The sequence below is a fragment of the Leptinotarsa decemlineata genome, unplaced genomic scaffold (genome assembly GCF_025532065.1).
Source record: "Leptinotarsa decemlineata unplaced genomic scaffold, Ldec_3_MD MMD2_P_RNA_scaffold_14, whole genome shotgun sequence".
In the NCBI taxonomy this organism is placed as follows: domain Eukaryota; kingdom Metazoa; phylum Arthropoda; class Insecta; order Coleoptera; family Chrysomelidae; genus Leptinotarsa; species Leptinotarsa decemlineata.
The window spans coordinates 9,996,698-10,016,531 of record NW_027412528.1 but is presented as its reverse complement, the minus strand read 5'-3'; the positions used below and the strand labels follow the sequence as shown (position 1 = coordinate 10,016,531).

At 36.3% G+C, this 19,834-nt stretch overlaps 1 protein-coding gene across 1 annotated transcript; it reads left to right on the top strand.

Moving 5' to 3' along the window:
• Positions 1–7,261: 7,261 nt before the first annotated feature.
• On the top strand, positions 7,262–7,783 carry LOC141482519 (uncharacterized). Its single transcript, XM_074175964.1, has one exon. The coding sequence runs from the start codon at positions 7,262–7,264 to the stop codon at positions 7,781–7,783; it is 522 nt and encodes a 173-aa protein (XP_074032065.1).
• The last annotated feature ends 12,051 nt before the right edge of the window (positions 7,784–19,834 follow it).

The following is a 19,834-nucleotide window of genomic DNA, read 5'->3' as shown; positions in this document are numbered from 1 at the left end:
TTTTGACAAAAAATATTTTTTTGAAAAATAGACTGCTGATACTTGATGAAAGTCCATAATTGTTTAACTCCACCTGATGAAGCGAAACACGTGTCGTGGTCCAGTTGACCCTAAGTTTCATATAGTGAAGTTTAACTCTATTCTTTAAAATATCTCCCTCCCCAAAAATCACTTAATACAATTTATTCAAGAATCTAATAATCACAAATTTGTCCGCCATCGTGAATTCCGTAATTATGACAAAAAATCATATTCTCAAGACACCAATAACCCCATATACAAAGTTAGTATAAAATCTTACCATAAATCACAAAATTCGTTTACCATCTTGAATTCTTAAATTTTGGCAAAAATCATATCCAAAAAACCCTGATACCAATTTAGAATAAATATTTTGACGTAAAATTCATAATCATCTACCTCAAAATGTCTGTTATGCCAATTATAACGAAAATCGTCTGATATTTTGCAGCCGTCACTTCGAAATCTTAAATTTTGATTAAAAAATCAATACCACCGATCTCAAATTTTCAATAGAATCAAATATATTCAATATTGTGTTCTCCACGAGATCCCACCTTCATATTTCCATAGTGTAGATAAATCAGAAAAAAAAATCATCAAAGGGATAGTGAAACAAAATGTATCTTTTTCTATGCTATGGTAGAGTATACAATATGATAAATTCAGATATCATGAGCTCCACGACGTTGCCGGATTCTCGGATCTCGCTTTAGTTAAAATATCTCCACTTACATACTCCGCTCGTAAGCGCCCCCTACCCTCAACAGTCGAGAACTGCTGGTGTATAAAATTGCAGAAAAATTCTTCAGATGAGATCCTGCATAAAATTCAAAGCAGAACTCTACCTCATCGATATTGACTGAAAAAATCTGAAATACACACTAATGTATACACACAATGTATATATATATATATATATATATATATATATATATATATATATAACAACCTCACGATTTAATTCGTGAGGTTGCAGTCAATAGCTGGGCTGTTACAAAGAAAACTCTTTGTTATATGTCAAGCTTTCGGTATATTTCAAACTGTTACAAAGAGTTTTCTTTGTAACAGCCCAGCTATTGACTGCAACCTCACGAATTAAATCGATTTATAGGTAATCCAGTCACTAATTATTCTGTTATATATATATATATATATATATATATATATATATATATATATATATATATATATACATTGTATTGACTTATATTTAATTTTTTTCAGAATCATGTCTTTCTTACGAGCTGCCCTGATGAATGGAACCCCTCTTACTGAAACCCAACAGAAGGAGGTCATGCGCAGGAAGGGGTTAATGGCTGGAACCCCGCTAACTGAAACCCATCTAGAGGAAGCCATGCGCAGAAGGGTGGTTGTCCATTAGGACGTTGTGATCCAGCCAGCTATGACTTCGACGACGGCTCCCAACGTCACATCTCTCTTCCGTGACTTCAACCCCGACCAGGAGGCGGAAGCAGTGCTGGACCTCTCCACCGAGGCGGTGCCGACGTCTCAGTGTTTGAAAGGGTTGTTGGAGACGTTGAATCCAAACTTGGAGAAACCACTGCCAGATCTTCTGGAATTATCGGATGTGTAATGTTGGCACAGCTACCTGGTGTGTTATCCCAATCAATCAAACTCATCCTCGGATGAGTTTGAAAACCCGAAGAAGCGGATACGGGCCAAGTCTGAAAAGCGGAGTTCCAAGAAGACGAAACCACCATCCGCGAAGTCGAAGTCATTAATCAGGAGGAAGGACGATAAACTGAGCGTCTTCAGAAAAAGATGTGAAAGGAACACGGCCATTAGAGCTTGGCCGGAAGGAACCCGTTCTTCGGAAGTATCAAAAGCTGGACCATCCTCCCCTGCAGTACCCGTCCACCAGGTGCAAGTGGTTGTAGATGTCCACCGGAAAGCTAGTCCGTCTCCTTTACCACATCAGGATGGGAGATCAACCTCACCAGCCCTTCCTGAGGAAAACATTCCTTCGCCCACTCGAGAGGTCGCTGCGGAAGTTCCTCTGTCACAGAGCACATGTGAGGACCGGAAAGTTGTTGATTCTTTCTCATACATGCGATCTGTGATGGATGAATTGAGCAAGAAGCGACGGCGCCGAGGTGAGTGCGATTCCCGCCGCAGAACCATGAGTGCAAAAATTGAAGGCATTCAGGCTCAGAAGCGGGAATTAGATAAGCAGCTTTCTCGCATTGAAGCGGATCTTCGCAAACTAGATCAACTTGAAGGTGAGCTAGTGGCTTACATTGAGAAGTACGAGCCTCGGGTGCGGCGATGGAAGGACATGATTACCGGCTTGATAAAATTAAATAAAAAATGAACAAGGAATTGAAAGGAGTGCGTACATACTTTGGTTGTTGCACACAGAATACTGCGAGGTTGGGGCAGTACTTATTTCTTTATTCTAGTCATGTTCTAGCCATATTTAGCATGTAGAAATTAATCACAAAAATAGTACAATCTATGTAAGTATTTAATTGCAATATGAGTTAGTTCAAAATAAGATCAAAATGTCAAAACAATAAAAAAATAATAATAAAGGTGATTTTATCTAGGAGAAATAAACTTTGTATGGTAAGACTAATGAGTTTGAATAATATTTATTTTTTTCAGAATCATGTCTTCATTACGAGCTGCTCTGATGGATGGAACCCTTCTTACTGAATCCCAAGAGAGGGAGGTCATGCGCAAGAAGAGGTTTATGGCTGGAACCCCGCTAACTGAAACCCATCTAGAGGAAGCCATGCGCAGGAAGGTGGTTGTCCATTAGGACGTTGTGATCCAGCCAGCTATGACTTTGACGATGGCTCCCAACATCACGTCTCTCTTCCGTGACTTCAAGGCGGAAGCAGTGCTGGACCTCTCCACCGAGGCGGTGCCGACGTCTCAGAGTTTGGAAGGGCTGTTGGAGACATGGAATCCGGACTCAGAGGAGCCGCTGCCAAATCCTTCATTGTCCAATCACTCACTGCTTGGATTATCGGATTTGGAGGAGGTGATGTTGACAGATCTTCCTGTGGTGCTGTCTCAGATCGACTCAGAGGACGTGTTCGATAATTCGAAGAAAAGGGTACGAGCGGACAAAAAGGTAGAGAAACGTTCCCGAAAGTCGTCGAAGTCATCATCCAGAAGGAAAGTGGGTAAGCTCAATGTGTTCCGGAAAAAATGCGAAAAGAACACAGACATCAGAGCCTGACCGGAAGCATCCCATCCTCATGTGATTGCCGGATCATCCTCCTCTGCAGCACCGGTACACCAGGTGATGCGGGTAGATGTTCATCGAGAAGATAAACCCACAACACTTCAGGACAGGATGTCGAGCCCACCAGCCATTCCATCACCCACTCGAGAGGTTGTTGTGGAAGTTCCTCTTTCACAGAATACATGTGAGGACAAGAATGTTAGGGATTCTTTGTCCTACATGCATTCTGTGATGGATGATTTAAACCATAAACAGCAACTCGAACGTGAGTATAGTTTCCACCGCAGAGATCTGATTGCTCAGAAGCGGGAATTAGCTGAGCAATTGGCTCGCGTTGAAGCAGATCATAGGAAGGCAGATGAGCTTCATAGCGAGCGAGTTGCTTATATTGCCAAGTTCGAGCCTCGGGTGCGGCGATGGAGTGATATGATTGCGCATTTACCCATTAGGAAATAAATATTATATAGTGCATGTTAGTTTTAGGATATATTTAACCCGGCAGGACTCGCACTGTTAGATAAAATCTAACATTTTCAGTTGCACTACAGACTTTTTTTTTATCTCTCGTCAAATTGATTTCATATTTTAGGAATGCCTTCTGTAGAATTCCTTTACCAGTTCATGCTTGTTGGGGCGTGAGTGGGGGATTGTGTTGGCTACAAATAAATTAAAGTTAGTAATAATCTAACGCGCGAGCGATCAAGTCGGTGGCTTGTGTTAGGAAGAATCTAACGACGCGAGTGATTACATATGTGCTTTTCTCCAAATTGTTGGTAATTTTTTATTTCATCAAATTAGCAGGTACCTTTTTCAATTTTTTTTTGCTTTTTCTTTTATTTATTTGAGCTTTTCTACAGAAAAAAAATGGATTCTAAAACTGAACAGCAGTTGTTAAAATGGTTTGAAGAGATTTTAGATCATGAATGTGAAGGAGCTATTGATTCAGATTCTGACATTGAAGATGCCCCTTTTGAGCATAGTGTTCATGCAACTGACACTGAGCAATCTGACATTGAAGAGGCCTCTTCTGAGGATAGCGTTCATGCAACTAACATTGAGCAATCTGACGATGATGAAGAAACGACATTATCCCCCAGAGATAAGCAAGTGATAATTTCACCTTAGTGGATAGGGAAAGATGGCACTACATGGCTAAACCATAAACCAGAGATTCCTCCCACAAAAATACGTGCACAAAACATCATATCTAAACTTCCCGGTGTGAAGGCTGCAGGAAAAAACGCTCAAGAAGTTGTGGATTGTTGGAAACTATTTTTCCCCGATGGCCTTGATGCAGAAATTGTAATCCATACCAACAAAAAATTAGATAAAATACTATCATCTTATAAACGGCCAAGGGATTGTTTATCAACAGATTTTGAAGAAATATCTGCGTTTATTGGATTGTTGTACATGGCCGGCATAAAAAAGGCTCAGCACTTGAACACAGATGAGCTATGGTCCAAAGATGGAACAGCACCGGATTTCTTTGCCGCTGTAATGTCTAAAAGACGTTTTCACTTGTTGGTGCAAGCTGTAAGATTCGATAATATGGATACAAGGTATGAAAGATCAAAGACAGATAATCTGGCACCAATAAGATCAGTGTTTGACCAATTTGTTCAACTTTGTTCTTCCTATTACACGGTAGGGGAGAATGTCACCATTGACGAAATGCTAGAGGGTTTTAGGGGACGTTGCTGTTTCCGACAGTATATTGCCAACAAGCCCGCAAAATATGGGATCAAAATATACGCCCTTGTCGACTCCAGAACTTTCTATGTCAATAACATGGAAATTTATGCTGGGAAACAACCAGTCGGTGCTTACCAAGTACCTAATGATGCTGCAAGTGTAGTCAAACGTCTCATCAAAACCATTGACAAATCGGGACGAAACGTTACAGCAGATAACTATTTCACATCTGTTCAACTTGCTAATGATCTATTTACTGATCACAAGTTAACACTTGTGGGCACATTACGGATAAACAAGAGACAAATTCCACCCCGGCTTATTGAAGTAAAATATCGTCCTATACAGAGTAGTATGTTTGCTTTTGGAGTTTCTCCCAACCGTTGTAAGCTAGCTTCATTTATTCCGAAGAAAAACAAAAATGTGCTAATGATTTTCACTCTACATTATGATGACTCAATTGACGCCGAATCCGCGGAAAATAAACCAGAAGTAATTACATTTTACAACCTGATGAAAGGGGGAGTTGACGTCGTTGACAGAATGAAAGCCGAATATTCTGTAACCCGAGTTAGCAAGCGTTGGCCATTGACCCTATTCTGCAGCTTGTTGAATATTGCCACTATCAATTCACAAATTATTTACAAAAGTAACACTGGTGTCATATCAACACGAAGACAATTCATCAACTTATTATCAAAGCAACTTACACGACCTCTTCTTGTTCGGCGAGCTTCAATTACAACTTTATCATTCAATCTTCGCCAAAGAATTAAATCTATTGCAAATATAGAACCACATAATAACCCGAAACCTTCAACATCTCAAAATTCTGAAAGTAAACCAAGATGTGGTTTCTGCGCAGTTAGGAAGAATAGATTTACCCAACATAAATGCCACCAATACCAAACTCCAATCTGTGAAGAACACACCACCAGAACAACTTTCACTTGTTATAAATGTGAAGATAACAATTGCAACGAAAGTGACGATTGAATTCAAATAATTATACATTTTTCTTTGTTGTTTTTAGAATTTAGAATAAATCAACTAGAATCAATATTAATCCTTTCAGTTCCACTATCAAGAAAAAAAAGGTCACCCGTAGTATATCTGTCCCTCACCAGGAACATTTTTTTCTGCAGGTCTAAATGATAGGAGTTTGCTCTTTTAGTGCTGAATGCATATTGTCCTGTGTAAGGGACTACCTTTGTTTAGCGATTAAAAGCTGCCGCACTCCTATGGAGATTGTTGGAATAATTGCCGGTCGACATAAATCAGCTGACTCAGGCGAAGGACGTGTCGTGAAGTTGCTTTTATATAACAAATCTATGTTTTACCGTTGTTTGACTAAAGAAAACGCTGTTATTTGTGGAATTTAGTAAGTATAAGATTTAGTTTTGCTATAACCACCAAAATTTCTGTATTTATACATAGTTTGGAGGTGGAACAGGAGAGGTAATGTTTGATGTCATTCAGTAGGGACAAATGAACTTCACCCCAAAATTATCTATGTAGGGTGGATTAGCCGGCCAGTGCCAGTTTTCGACCACATCAACATTAAAACACAGAAAATAGTATGCAATCCTGACCCTGCTTCGTATTATGGGCATTCCCATTTTCGGCCACCTATTTTTGCTCTATTATCAGCTTCAGCCGCCTTCAGGTAATTTTTCGAACTAGGTATTAGATAATTCAAGATGGCCGGGTTTTTGTTCGCCGTATGATCCGTTAAAGTTCTGTGGATTGTGTAGTGGAAGTGCTGCCAGTAAAAAGTGAGTATTAATGAAATTTCGTATCTTTTGAATGAGTTAAATATCATTCCATCATAACATATAATTGAGTTCATATTTTAAATTAGATAAAAGTTAATATTCAATCTCATTTCTGTAAAAGGCATGGTGGTCGAAAACCGGACAATGAAATTTCAGTCTATCCAGTTTTCGGCCATGCCGGTCGAAAACTGGTCATATCTCAGAAAAATTTCTTTCTCTTTCTCATTCACACGCACCTACCTTCATCGTTCTGCATTCAGCACTTTACTTCAAAGATTGATATGAATTCAGTATCCAGTTTTCGGCCATTGTTTTCGTATGGAATATCAACACTAATTTGAAGACAACCTAAGTGGCCGAAAACCAGCACAAATTGATAACTACATATGTTTTCCATGAGATGAAGAGGAAAGACTTCTCGGTCACCTTAAACATTATCCTTATTGTTGCAGATGGACAATCAAACAAAAAAAGGAAAAAATATGCAGAAGGCTAAACAAAAACGAGAGAAGATCAATTGAAACAGGCACTGTATGAAATAAGAGAACATAAAATGAAAATTCGCCAAGCGAGCAGGGAATTTGGAGTACCTAAAACCACCATTCAGGACTACCTGTTGGGAAAAATACCAAAAATATCCAGGAAAATCAGAAAAACTGGACCGGAGCCATTGTTGACAATTGAAGGCGAGGAAAAAATTTGTAATTGGACCATAAATTTGGCGAAATGTGGTTTTCCGATTAAAAAATGCGACCTGATTGCCACTGTTGAAGGAATAGTCAAAGCAACAAATAAACAACATTTATTCAAAAATGGTAAACCAGGGCAAAGGTGGTATGGAAATTTTTTGAAACGCCATCCTGAGATATCGCTCCGTGAAGCAGAGGGTATAAATAAAGCGAGAGCCATAGTTACCGAGGAAAGTATTAGGTCATGGTTCAGAGAACTGAAAACTTTCCTCACCAACAATGGATGGATGGATATTTTGGAAGACCCCAACCGCATGCTAAATGGGGACGAGTCGGGATTTTCCATGTGCCCCAAAACGGGAAGAGTTCTAGCTCCCAAAGGGTGAAAAAATCTTTACCAAATTAAAGTTGGTCAAGAAAAATCCTTGATCACCGTCTTGATAGTTTTTACTGCCAGCGGAAAAATATGTCCACCATTGGTGGTTTTTCCGTACGTAAGGCCACCTAGAGCGATTGTAGAAAATATGCCAGCAAATTGGGTACTCGGAAAATCAGAATCGGGCTGGATGAAATCAAATATTTTCTACGAATACATTGCCAATGATTTTCACAAATGGTTACTAGAAAATGAGATCAAAAAGCCAGTTCTTCTCTTTATCGACGGCCATAAGTCACATATGACTCTGCCACTGAGTGAGTTTTGTGAAGAAAACGGTATAAGTCTCTATGCCCTTTCTCCCAACACAACTCACATACTCCAACCTGCAGATGTCAGTGTATTCAAACCACTCAAAACTCAATGGAAAAGCACTGTGAGGAATTGGCAAAACCGCCCAGAAAACGTCAACTGCTCCGTCACGAAAACAAATTTCTGTCAGATTTTCCAGGAATGTCTAGCGAATGTTAATATGATTAGTCATATTATAAACGGTTCCTTTTTCCTCTCAATCCCGAGAGCGTAGATTACACAAAACGGGGTATATTGTAAATTTTGACATTTTTTATCATTTTGTGAAATATTGGTTAAAAATATATTTATAATACCTCATGAAACTAGTCAGTGATAATCTATGATTCAGCAATAACGTAGGCTGAATATGATGTGCACAAAACCATTCATGTTATGAATATATCTATGATGAAAAATCGTTAAGTGGCCGAAAACCAGCGAAATCACCCTATCTCGGAAACTAATCGACGAAATTTTTAAAATCGAGCACTGCTGTTTAGAGGAATAATATGTCTTTAAAATTTAATACAAATCAACCCTTATTGCTATTTGAAAAAATTTAGGGGGTAGCTACCCTATGTAAAGGATGCATGTAATTTGGTTCATTAGAATGTAGAAATGTATCTCTCTTGAAAACAAAATCGACCTGTCTCAGAAATTTTGCAAGAAACATTCTGCTACAATTCTACTGAATTTATTCCGGTTAAAGGTACCACACTGTATATAGGTATTTTTTTTTTGAGTATTTTTAGGGAATTCTTGAGAATTTTCTGAGCAATCCCCTATTTTTTTCATATAAATTCAGAAAATTGAGCATTAGGGTTAAAGAAAATTAAATCAAAACATTGCAATTTTTTGCATTATGCTGTACAATACCAATCTTCAGCATCGAGGTCTCCTTCTTTCCAAATCTCGCCTTTATTATCATCTGACCTTGCCATACTTTCAATGTTGTGTTCTAAAAAAAAGATCGAATCTTCACAAAAAAACACAAGATTGCTGGCCGTCCAGAGCTGGCTGCCAAAATTTTTGAACATTCCTGACCATTGGCGGGCATGTTTCCTCCTTTTCGGGTTATTGGATTGAAGTAAGCGTGGCAAGTAGCCACGGCTACGCGATAGCAGAAGAAATCATCATATCAACGAAAGATATCCATTCGATCCTAATAGAGGGAAAAATATTGTTTTTCCAGGATTCGAGGAAAATTTTTGTCGAATATTTCGTCTTCATGATATAATATCATTGCGTATCGCGTCGCCGTGGCAGCTGACTGCTTCCTTCAATCCAATAACCCAAAAAGGGGGAGAAACATCCACGCCACTTGTTGATCAGGAATGTCGAAAATTTTGGCAGACAATTTAACATTGGTGATTCTATTTAGTATACAAGATAATAATCGATATTTGAATTATTCAAAATATACTACTGAATTTTTTGAATACTCAAATCATATTTCATCTTTTCAATATTTGTTATGAACACACTACCGAATTTAACAACTTGTTTTGCTGTGACAATGAATGAGGTTATGTAGGATGGCACCGCCAATTTGTGTAACGATTCACTCACAATCGATTCATCGATAGAAATTATTTGATAAATCCATGACCAATGCAGTAAAATATTCCAGCTATTTTGAAAATTGATAATGCATCATTATTTAAACATTAGAAATAAATTCCCATCTTATTGTAGGTTGCTATTTTGAATGATACGGTTTTCGTTTGATCAATGATTTCTCAACATGGAGATATAACAAATCTTACCTATTCCCAAACAAGCACTTGATGTGATATCGTTTTCTAATTGGATTACAACGCACACCTCAAAAACTAAATCGGAAAATCTACTACATATAACAGACTCACAAAAGTAACACTCCAACCGTCTTTCGAAGTCAAATGAACATCTTCACTCTTCACGACAAAACCTAACAATGCCCTCCACCTCCCCCCCTGCAATAATATAAACCGTTTCACCATCGCTACCGAAACTATGAAGAGTTTTGAGCGCTGTTGCCAGCTTACTTTCTCGATGTATTAATTGAATACCAAGACGTCCTTTCGACAACAAAACTGTAGGTGTTTATTGAAATTGAATGATAGTTTGAAAATATTTGTTATTCAGAGATAAGCATTTTTTTGTTCAATGAGTCAAATATCGGTTAGAAAATAACTACTTCACCTCAGGCACATTGAATTTATAATAATATTCGTCTTTATGCATCTATATGAAATGATATGACGAATATAAGTAGATGGAGGTGAAGTTCAGCATATTTGCTATTTGTGATGCATTGTTTGGAGCCTTTGGTGTAGTAATGAATATTACTAGAGTTTTATCCCAACGATCACCAAGTGATCATTTTCAAGAGAAAGATTGATGGAACACATTTTGTTTATGTGCATGCAATGACGTTGGCATTGAATGAGATTAAAGGTACCTGAATAAAATTTCCAATTTCTCGTTCTCGACGCCGCGCCCCCTAGGACACCACGCCCGGGTACTGCTGCACTCCTTGAACTCCCGGGTAAAGAAAGCCCTGAGCATTCTTGGCTGCTGTTGACCGAAGAGTGCATCACGATCATACCCTAGTTCAATCAATAAATGTTTAGTTTGTTTGAAGGTGATTGACAATGTTTCATGATGAATTTCACTAGTTCGGACTTCCATTGTCTACTATATAAAATGATTTGAAATCCCTGAAACAACTAAAAAAGAAGAATTGAAAATGATTAGCTGAAAATAACAATTATATTAACCAAAATAAACCTGAAATGAAATAATAGTGAAACAAAATACAAGTAAAAATAGAACAATTGAACAAATAAAAATAAAGAAATGAAAAAAGAAAATAAAAATAAAAAGTGGAGAGATTCCAAGTCACGTTAGTTCACGACGTTTCGATTGTTAGTATCTACAATCGTCTTCGGGTGATGACTCGATACGATTGTAGATACTAACAATCGAAACGTCGTGAACTAACGTGACTTGGAATCTCTCCACTTTTTATTTTTATTTTCTTTTTTTATTTCTTTATTTTTATTTATTCAATTGTTCCATTTTTACTTGTATTTTTTTCCACTATTATTTCATTTCAGGTTTATTTTGGTTAATATAATTGTTATTTTCAGCTAATCATTTTCAATTCTTCTTTTTTAGTTGTTTCAGGGATTTCAAATCATTTTATATGGTAGACAATGGAAGTCCGAACTAGTGAAATTCAATAAATGTTTAGCTTATGAAGAACCATATAAATCTACCACGCGAAACGAAAAACCCTTTCTAAATATAGATGTAAATGAAGAAAGAATGTACAAGAATTGACCGTGAAGTTGTCTAGACTTTTTATAACGAAGAAGTGTAAATATAGACTTCGTAGCATTCAACACCAGATTCTTTTTGTCAGACAATGATCATATTGTTTTCAGATATGAATCAATCTTGTATTCGTATGGTGGAAAACAATGCATCAGTTGAGTATCATCAGCAAAGATTCATACAGAAGCATGTTCTATTCTATTCAGTAAATCGACAGCGTACATTATGAAGAGAAATGACTCTAAGATAGACCGTTGCGGTACACCGTACATAATATTTCTGGAGGTTGATACACTCCCATCGATCACTACTCTCTGTGTTCGAATTAAAAAATATGATTCAATGAATTTTGTGACACTGACAGAAAAACAGTAGTACTTGAGTTTAGAGCACATCAAGTACTGGTTGATGGTGTATTAAGACTTCGAAAAATCAGGAAGAAGCAGAAAAACTATTCGCATCAGAGGCTCCGACTACATCAGTTAGAACTGATACCTACGGCTAGCGCTGTAGGTATCAGTTCTAACACAATATTTGTCAATGTTTGTTTTTTGTATTGGATTTTCAACTTTCTACAGAGCTAAAAATTTAGATACCAATAGGTACCCACCTAGGTAGATAGGTATTGGAGAATAAAAAAGTATAAATGTATCGTCTTCATATCTGTCTCATCCTCCATATATATCCCTTAATTACTCGCGCTGGTGTATTTTGTACACCAGCGCCAAATTTCTTGCTACCATCGAACGTAGAATTTTTTTTGTGGCTCTAGACCCCCATCTAACCTATGTCTAACATGTCTGGAATGTGATCGATCAGTTATACGCCGAACGCCCGACTGAGCTGTGTGTTTATACGTAAATTTTGACGCGTTGTCACGTTGGTGCCTAGAATAAACCGCGCGGGAAATAGGATAAATTATGTAAGTATTCAATAATGTTTACAAACACGTTAGTTTTATTGTGCGATGGTGTTATGTATGGGTATTTTTCGACATCTGAAAGTTTTCTCGCTTATTTTTACGCTAAGTTGATTTATTCATTCATTCATTTTTCATGATTTCAGGTCTTCTATTCCCATAAAAAATCCCAAATGCCTAACGGAGAAGGAAATGAGGGCCTACTTAGAGGCTGGAAATTCAGATGAAGAATTTCTGGGCTATGAGGAAGATGACGAAGATGAAGAGATGGTGTTTACTCAAAGTGACCATGACAGTACGTCAGAACTAGAAGGTAGTGACCGTGAAGATGAGATTTCTAGTGAGACTGATGGAGATGAAAGTGCCGATGGGGACTTTTTCTTTGGGAAAAATAGAGCTATAAAATGGCAAAAGACACCTGTTGTGCGCAAGTTTGCCAAAACCTCTCACAAAAACATTGTAAAAATATTGCCACGTCCTAACCGTTGTGCAATAAATATAACAAATGAACTTGACGCGTTCCAAAAATTATTCACAAATGAAATGATTGATGATATTGTATTGAATACGAATAAATTTGTTGAGAGCCAACACACAAATTATTCCAGAGAACGAGATGCCAAATTGATTACAAACAATGAACTGTTGGCTTTTTTTGGTCTATTGTTCTTATCCGGATTGAAAAAAGTCAATCATACGAATTTTCACGAACTCTGGATGCAAGATGGGACAGGCCTTGATCTCTTTGCAGCGTGCATGAGCTACAATCGTTTTCTCTTTATTTTATCTAAAATTAGATTTGATGATAAAAAAACGAGAGATGAAAGAAAAAAATCAGATAAATTGGCAGCTGTTCGGAATATATTTACTGAATTTTTAACAAATTGCAAACAAAATTATTGTCATAGCGAGTACTTGACTATTGATGAAATGCTAGTTCCATTTCGGGGCCGCTGCAATTTCATACAATACACACCCAGTAAACCGGCAAAGTATGGATTGAAACTGTTCGCACTATGCGATGCCAAAACGTATTATACTTCCAACCTAGAAATATATTGTGGGCAGCAACCAGATGGACAATACAAAGTATCCAATTCCCCACGAGATATTGTAATGAGACTTCTAGAGCATGTAGGAGGAAAGAACCGTAATTTGACTTGTGATAACTGGTACACCAGTTGTCCACTTGCAATGGAACTGTTGCAAAAAAAAAATCACACTTGTGGGCACTCTCCGGAAAAACAAGGCTGATATTCCATCTGAATTCCAGCCGCATAAAAATAGAGCTATAAAATCAGCTCTTTTTGGCTTTCAAAAAAATTTGATGATGGTTTCTTTTGCTCCTAAGAAAAATAAGGCAGTTATATTGATTTCAACCATGCACGATGATGATGCGGTGAACCCAAATACACATAAGCCAGAAGTTATCCATTTCTACAATGACACCAAAGGCGGTGTTGACACAGTTGATCAGCTTTGTGGAAATTACTCAGTTTCGCGTAGAACCAATAGATGGCCGTTGTGCATTTTCTTTCATTTGCTGAACATAGCTGGAGTGAACGCACAGATTCTATATAATGGAACACATCCTGATAACCCGGCAAAAAATCGAAGAACGTTTTTGAAATCAATGGCTTTGCTTCTAATGGAAAAACATCTTGCCGAAAGATCAACATTGAAAAACTTACCGGTGAGGATCAAACTTTTATTGTCCAAGTATAACCAAGCCAATGAAGACGTAACTCCTGCAGAACCACCTCAAAAAATAAGGAGCCGTTGTGTATTATGCGGACGCTCTAAAAACAGAGTGACTACAATGAGGTGTACATTGTGTCGAAATTTTGTATGCAAAGAACATACTACAGCTGTAATAAAATGTCAAACTTGTCATAATTTAGGCCACGATGAGAAAGCAGAAGAAGATTAAAGGCTTTTTGAAATAGATTTTGTTTTTTTTGTCAGGTTTTCAACATGATTGAAATGTTCGTAAATACTTTATTTGCATTGTTTAATCTAAATTACCGCCAACAAAAAAATTGCGTTTTCAATTCACCTAAAAACAAGTCAAATTAATGGTGGTGTACAAAATACACCACGCGGGAAAAAGTTCGAATAAATTAGCGCGAGTAATTAAGGGTTAAAAGTAACGACTTAATCATCAGAAATTCATCTTTGCTCGTTTTTTCTGTCGACACTGCGAAAAGTCGTACAGATATTTATAATGTTTCTCGTCGCGATACAGGTAAAATCAGTGAACTGTTAAAAGGGCATCTAAAATAAGAAAAACTTGATGAGGATGATAAGCATATTGGAAGAAAATTTACTAAGAGTAATAAAAGAATAAAATTATCTATTTTCAACAGTATACTTCTGAAGAACGGGATTCCTATAGAAAATCTTTTAGTGATAATGAAACTTTCTGTAATACTTTATCTAAAAATAAATTGCATTCCACGTCGGATAATATCAAAGAAAACATTTCTTCTCCTCAACCATTGAATACAAATATTTCATTTCAAAATTCAACAAAATCAAATAACGAATCTTATTCTGTTTCTCGTCCATGTGAAACTTCAATAAGTACTTTTTTCGAAAATAAACAGGAAATTAGTTCTGATTTCTGTGAAGTATCTCCCCTTATTAAAAGTATCCGCGAAAAGGTGATTAAAACTTATGGATTAATGCCAAAAGGTTCTGAAAATGTGAAAAATATTAATTATAAAACTTTAACTTACAAAAACTGTACTTTCAAAGAGGGTGTTTTTATTTTAACCCAGACAGAATTTTCTGTAATATGTAAAGATAAAAAATTAATTCAGGAAAAATATCCATTAGTTATCAATAAACATATTGTTTCAGTTAATAACACTTGTAAATGGTATTTCAAACACAACCGGTATTTAAAATAAATTGATTCAATTAAAATATATGCATATTGTGCACATAATTTCTGTAAAAAAATTATTTATATATCAGAAACGTTTCAAAAATGAACTATCCAACACATAGGGTTGAGATATTCAGTTCAGATAGAGATTTCAACCATTTAACAAATTTATCAACTCAATTAAGAGGAATCAACCGAAAATTAATAAAAAGAGACTTGTTGTATGTTAAGGCTTTGGAACAGCGTCAAAATGATGTATTTAGTTTAAATTATAAATCTTTAAAAAAATGTAACTTGGATGAAGTCAAATCAGATGCCCTTATAGGAAAGCACGTTGTGAAGCTTCTGCCAAAAATGAGAGGCATGATGATTATCTCATTGATATGTTTGAAATGCAAAGAGATCACCCCAATTATATTCAGTCTACAGGTATTCCGTTTCATGTTTTTATATATAGTACTGAACAATCAGCTCTGCTTTCTCTTCGTAAAGTTACAGTTCTGTAACTTTACATATTTGGATACTGATCGAAATTGAAGAACACGATAAACAAGTAGATTCATATAACGGTGGGGTTTTTATTATATATTTTTTCAAAAAGTTTGTGAAAGGGGAAAATTTAAATAATAATGTTAATATAACACATTATAGGAATAGTTTAAAAAAAATTATAATTAGGTCTTCCCATGATATGAGTGACAAATGTTTGTTTTGCGGAAATGAAGTGTCACAATTATCTTTTGAAGTAACATGCAGTAGTTGTCAGAGGATAAGTCATACGAAATGTATCGATATTTCTGAATATGATTCAAGGAAAGACAGTTTTCGATACAAACTTGGTATTTGTTCTTTATGTTTAGCATATTGAGTTGTCATTATTTATTTTCTTTTTGTGAATTATGTTTATTTTTGAAAAATGTTTATTTCATTTATTATCGAGTTTGAAAATATTAAGCTATGTTCATTTCGAAGAATGTTGATATTATTTGAGATTTTAAGAAAAATGAGATATATTCATTTATAATGTTTATTTTATTTATTATCGAGTTTGAACTTATTTAGATATGTTCATTTCGAAGAATGTTGATTTTATTTGAGATTTTGAGAATATTAAGTTATATTCATTTTTAAATACGTTTATTTTTTATTAGAGTTTATGTTTGTTGAGTTTTTCATATTTATTTTGTTTATTTTTGAAGTTTTGGGTAGTGCTGTAGGTTATTTTTTCCTAAAGCTCAAACAATACAAGTGATGCCAGATCTCAGTTATTTCTTGACTTTTCACTTGACACAGGAATTGTGCTAAAGATTTGCAGACGATTTATCAAATTTATCAAAAACTGACATTCAATAATTATTTTATATGATCTATCAAAATTGTCATTATAATGCTTCACATTGAAATTTACATTAACCAAAATCTTGAATTCCATATACTCTAGCACAGTGGTTCCTAACCTGGGGGTAATTACCCCCGCAGGGGTAAAACGGAGATTCTAAGGGGGTAACACGGGATGGCACGAAATAGTATTAAAATAGCAATAAACAAAATAATAGTACGGTAAACGGTAGCACGGCGCTCTCATGCTCGCGGCTGACGGCGACGGCGGCGGGTGAGCTGCGGTGTGAGAGGGGTGAAGCATGACTAGCGGCGGGCCGGACAGGCGGCGATGTTCATTTTGTTTACCTACGCTTAGGAAGAACACGCATTTTATTTGTTCCGCCGCGCATTGCAGAAATCGTATTTTTGAATTGTTTAAATTCAAAGGTAAGCAGTGTTTGTTAATATCGTCACGTTAATATTGTCACGAGTGATTTGTTTACGTAGGTATGTATTAGTTGATTTTTGTTTTAGGTACCTACAGGTGTTTTTGACATGGCTTCTACTTCATCTGGCAAAAAGCGCACTTATAAAGAAGCATTTCTACAATGGGGTTTCACAAGCATCGTAGACAAAAATATAGAAAAGCCTCAGTGTGTTTTATGTAATAAAGTGCTTAATCCAGAAAGCATGAAACCGAGCAAATTAAAAGAACATTTTGCTAAAGTTCACAAGGAGTTCGCAGATAAAAATATAGATTTTTTTAAGAAAAAGGAGAGGATTCTGAAGTCTTCCCGCATGGATTCTACAGGCAATATACAGAAAGCAAATGAATCATGCCTTCAAGCTTCATACAAAATTGCTTATCGCATCGCACGTAATAAAAAACCACACACTATAGGAGAGGACCTCATCAAACCTTGCTTGTTAGATGCAGTAGCACTTGTTATTGGTGAGCAACATGTAGCTAAGATTAAACAAATCTCACTCTCAAACACTACTATTCAAAGTCGCATATGTGAAATGAGTGCCGATATTCTAGCAACCGTTATTTCTGAAATAAAGGAAAGTCCTATGTTTGCGCTGCAGTTGGACGAGTCCACAGATGTTGCTTCGTGTTCACAATTATTGGTGTTTACACGATACATTAAAGATGATGATGTAAAGAGGAATATTTGTTCTGCAAGTCTTTGCCCACTACTACTCGCGGCGAAGACGTATTTCAAACGCTAAAAGAGTTTATTGAGGAAAATGGCCTAGACTGGTTAAAGCTGATTGGTACTTGTACAGACGGGGCGCCTTCCATGATGGGCATCCGTTCTGGTTTTCAGGCACTCGTGAAACAAGTTGCTCCTCAAGTTTTCGGCTATCATTGCTTGATACACCGTTACGCTTTGGCTGTGAAAACGCTTCCACCAGATTTGCTAAACACGTTGAGTGACATAGTAAAAATTGTTAATCATATTCGAGGCAGCGCTACTAACTCAAGATTATTCAAAGTTTTGTGCGATGAAGTTGGTGCTACATTTAATGCTCTTTTGTACCATACAGAGGTACGTTGGTTATCAAGAGGCAAAGTTCTAAGTAGGGTTTACGAATTACGAGAAGAAATTGGATTGTTTTTTGAAAATCAGAGAACACAAAAAAAAAAAAGAATATTATGCAAAAATTAAAGACCAAACATTTATTCTAAAAATGGCGTACCTTGCTGATTTTTTCACTGAAATTAATAGTCTGAATATTTCACTGCAAGGAAATGAAACGAATATTTTGACGTTGCAGGATAAAATCGCAAGTTTTTTGCGCAAATTGGAACTTTACCAACACAGAGTTCAAGCTGGTGATGTGTCAATGTTTACACAACTAAGTGAGCAATTAGTAAATAATAAACAAGAGAAAATCACGTTTGAAAATTCCGTGGTTCAACATTTAACTGCCGTGATAGACTCACTGCAGCAATATTTTCCGAACATGGACAGTCGTGAGTCCTACTCCTGGATTTTAAGACCATTTTCTACTTGCGTCGATATTTTCAAGGACGAAGATGTGTCAGCGAAAGTAGAGTTTCTCGGGCTGCGTGAGAATAACTCATTGAAAGTTGATTTTCAAAATGATAAATTAAGCACATTTTGGCGAAAAGCAGCTGCAGAATATCCCATTATAGCTGACAGAGCTTTAAAAATGTTGATTCCATTTGCTACAACTTACAGATGTGAAACTGGTTTCTCAACTCTTGTTACATTAAAAACAAAAGCCAGAAACCGTCTGAATGTTGAGCATGACATGAGATGCGCGTTGAGTGAAACCGAACCTAATATTGTCAAACTTGCGAATGCAAAGCAATTTCAACCTTCACACTAGTTCACTCCAAGATTTACATATTACTTTACTTTACTAGTTACCTAAACGTGCAATTTCTTAGAATTTAGTTAGATAATAAACATATTTTCGTTCGAATTTGTGTGGTTTTAATTATTTTAAATTGGCTAGGGGTAAACTCAATTCCCATACTTGTTCACAGGGGTAGTGACATTGAAAAGGTTAGGAACCACTGCTCTAGCATAATTCCTGTGTCATGATTGTTATTATGGGTGATTTTTCAACATGTATTTTAATTTTTTTTAGGGCCATGGAACTAGGCCTCTGCAAATTTTATTGTCATCCTTTGAACCGACACCTCCATTTTTTCATATCTCTCTCTCTCTCAGAGAACTAAATAAGCTACATAAATAAGCTGTTACTTTTTAATATAGAAATTGAATTTTTTATTTTTCACACCCTCTCCGACGGCACTGCAAATTGATTAAAATTTTTACATGACATCTATGAATAATGTGCTACATTACAGTGGAAAATTCATCAACAATCATCCACTATTAACGGAGATATAAGCAAAAATATGTCAAAAAATTTCATTTTTAATTTTTTACACCCTCTCCGACAGCACTGCAAATTGATTTGATCTTGTACGTGATATCTATGAATAATGTGCTACATTACAGTGAGAAATTCATTGACGATCATCAACTATTAACGGAGATATAAGCGAAAATATGTCGAAAAATTTCATATAAGATCAAGATCTTCAGATGATGTGGTGCTGGAATCGATGAAGTCTCCCCGCAGCGCCAATTGATTTTTATCGTTGTTTTTATTTTATTTTTATCGTTGTTTTAATATCAAAAATATGTCAAAAAATTTTATTTTCAATTTTTTACACCCTCTCCGACGGCACTGCAAATTGATTTGATCTTGTA